General features: G+C 34.6%; 1 protein-coding gene across 1 annotated transcript in view; it reads right to left on the bottom strand.

Annotated features, from left to right (window-relative positions):
* The window catches only part of LOC119592690 (dynein regulatory complex subunit 3-like), a 23159-nt gene that overhangs the window by 6689 nt on the left and 13967 nt on the right, over positions 1-2503 (bottom strand). Inside the window, exons 8-9 of the mRNA XM_037941606.1 lie at positions 2351-2470; positions 1941-2086 (exon numbers count right to left, since the gene is read on the bottom strand). Of these exons, the coding sequence (XP_037797534.1) occupies positions 1941-2086; positions 2351-2470 (266 nt within the window). The remainder of the gene's footprint in view (positions 1-1940; positions 2087-2350; positions 2471-2503) is intronic.

Here is a 2503-nt window from a genome sequence, read left to right as displayed (position 1 = left end):
CACAGGATTGGACACGGTGAATCAAATTTTAGCGAAAAAAAACAGGTGAAAGTTCACACTAAATTAATTAGACAGATGCAAAATGTAATATATCACAGTGTTGAACATTATGAACAAGTTACGCCAATAGGACGCAAAACCGTTCATAATATGAGGTAGTGTGCAAATTAAATTTTTATGCAAATCATGTACTGGTATCTGCTGTTTGAGTTCATTCTCACGTTGAAATTAAGCGAATGGTTGATTTTTTTTTCTTCTTTTTTCTTAGGCAATAAGCTTGTCTCTTCTTTTAATTATATTTTCATATGGCTTTTTTCGCCGTTACTCTCGATTCATTTGATTTTAATTCTTTACAAAAATTAATCTTCCGACCTCTTCCATACAAAAAGACGCAGTAAAGTAGCTCATTGAAACGAATTAAGTACAGCTAGGGGAAATAATAGAGAGACGAGGAAGTCAACAATAAACCAGGATATCCGGTGCTGCGTTTATCTAAACGGAACAAACACGAAGACCATTTAACTAGCTTTAACAATGGCCAACTTTCCTGTAATCGTTAGACACTTCAAGTTTACAATCTTTCTTAACATACCTTCTTCATTTTATCTATAAACATGTCTGCATTCAGGACTTGCTAACATGCCTGGGGTAAATATTTGCACGCGTGTAAATCAAACATTTGTAAACAAGTCTAATGATTGGTCTTACTTACCTGTCCAATTTGTTTTCATCAAATAACATTCACGTAGTTTCTTATCACGGCTTGGTAGACGTGGTTGGAATAGGAAAAGCTAATTCACTGTTGTTGTTGATAACTTAAACTTGTAATATTTAGCTATGAAATGTGATAACGATGAATGAATGAGATTACTCAGATAAAATAATAATACACCCTATAGAATACGATAACTTCCAACTGTAACGGAATTACATAAAATAATTCGCATGATCTCGCTATAAAATTTCTCGCGTATCAGAGGAGTCATAAATATATACTTTCACATCATGGTGACATATATATTGACACCAATCAGGCTCGAACAGCCAAACCCATATTTTTGATTTTCAAATGTGTCTACCCGGCCAAGCCGTACAGCGGAAATTAGACCGGAACTACTCAGTTATATACTTGTTACCCATATCTCCGGTACTTTACTGAGGAACATGAGGGAATTGCATTGTTAAATTTAAAAGAAGGTGCGTTTAAAACCTTATATTCAAAACAATGCAGGAGCCAATAACGGTAATCAACTTTTCTTTGGTGCTTAAAACAGGTATGTATGTACTAGTTTTGATGCGGTTATTTTAAACTTTCAATTTAAGCACTGGTTTAGGGTGTCTAGTTCAAGCATGTTTATAAGGGTATGTGCCTTCCAATAACTTGCTAAATAATGCTTTATTTAATACATACCGATGTTATATCATACTGAGATTTGCATATTGCTATTTATGTGTGTATGTGTGCGCTTTGATGTTGAGTTGAGTATAATGGCACAATTTTCATCAAGGCTAGTGAAATATGCCTAGAAATCAGTTTAGTACAATAGTCAATAAATAATAGTGTCTTTATGAAATTTATAACTGACATATAACTCGCTGTAAAGATATATAGTATATGAAATCGAAGATACTTTTTCATTCTTTTATTGCCAGCTTTCATTAATTTATTACGAATATCAAAATCAACTACTTATTTCCATACTTCCATGAATGAAAATAACCAATTCCATTCCAGATTGCTAGATACGTAGTTAAGATATCCAGATTTCCGTAACTTCACTAATGACATTTTGCATTATGGAATAAATTCATACTCATCTATCTAATAAATATAATATTAACAGTGAGTATATTACTGATAATTAGCACCATCATAACGAGTATTAGCAACAGTATACTAAAGTCGACGACAGTGATCTAAATATAGAGGACAGAAAAACTGAAGCTCTACCTTAGACGTTAGTTCCCTCAGGCGACAGTAGAAGGAATAGGCAAGTCGACGCCCTTCTTGGAGCTCGGCAGCGGCCTCTTCCAGGAAGTTTCCAACCAGAGTACCCAGCTCCTCCCTGGCCCGTCCTACTACGTCCTTTCCCAGTATGCATTTCATAAAAAAAAAGAGAAAGTGAGAGAAAATATTTATATAGGCCTATCTTTATAGCAGTAACATATATCAGGATTTATTACTACAAGAATGAGAACTATACCTGATGTGTATAATACTTAAGCTAAAATGATATAATATCAACTTGTGTGTATCCTTATAATCAACAAGCACACTAATCCAGGCGTGAGATATGAGAGAAATTTGCCAAATATAATAAGAAAAAAGTTTTCACACAATTCTGCTGACCTTGATTTGATCAGCCAGCGTAACCTCAGCATTCAGGAGGTCTTGGGTGATGGTACAAATATTGGATTCGAATTCTTCTTTAAGTGCCACAGTCTTCGTCACTCGGGCTGCATGGGCTTCCTAGACCAAGAAATAGATGCATAAGTATAGAAG

Source organism: Penaeus monodon, chromosome 30 (genome assembly GCF_015228065.2).
Source record: "Penaeus monodon isolate SGIC_2016 chromosome 30, NSTDA_Pmon_1, whole genome shotgun sequence".
In the NCBI taxonomy this organism is placed as follows: domain Eukaryota; kingdom Metazoa; phylum Arthropoda; class Malacostraca; order Decapoda; family Penaeidae; genus Penaeus; species Penaeus monodon.
Note: the sequence above shows the minus strand (reverse complement) of the source record. Positions and strands in the feature narration are given on the sequence as shown.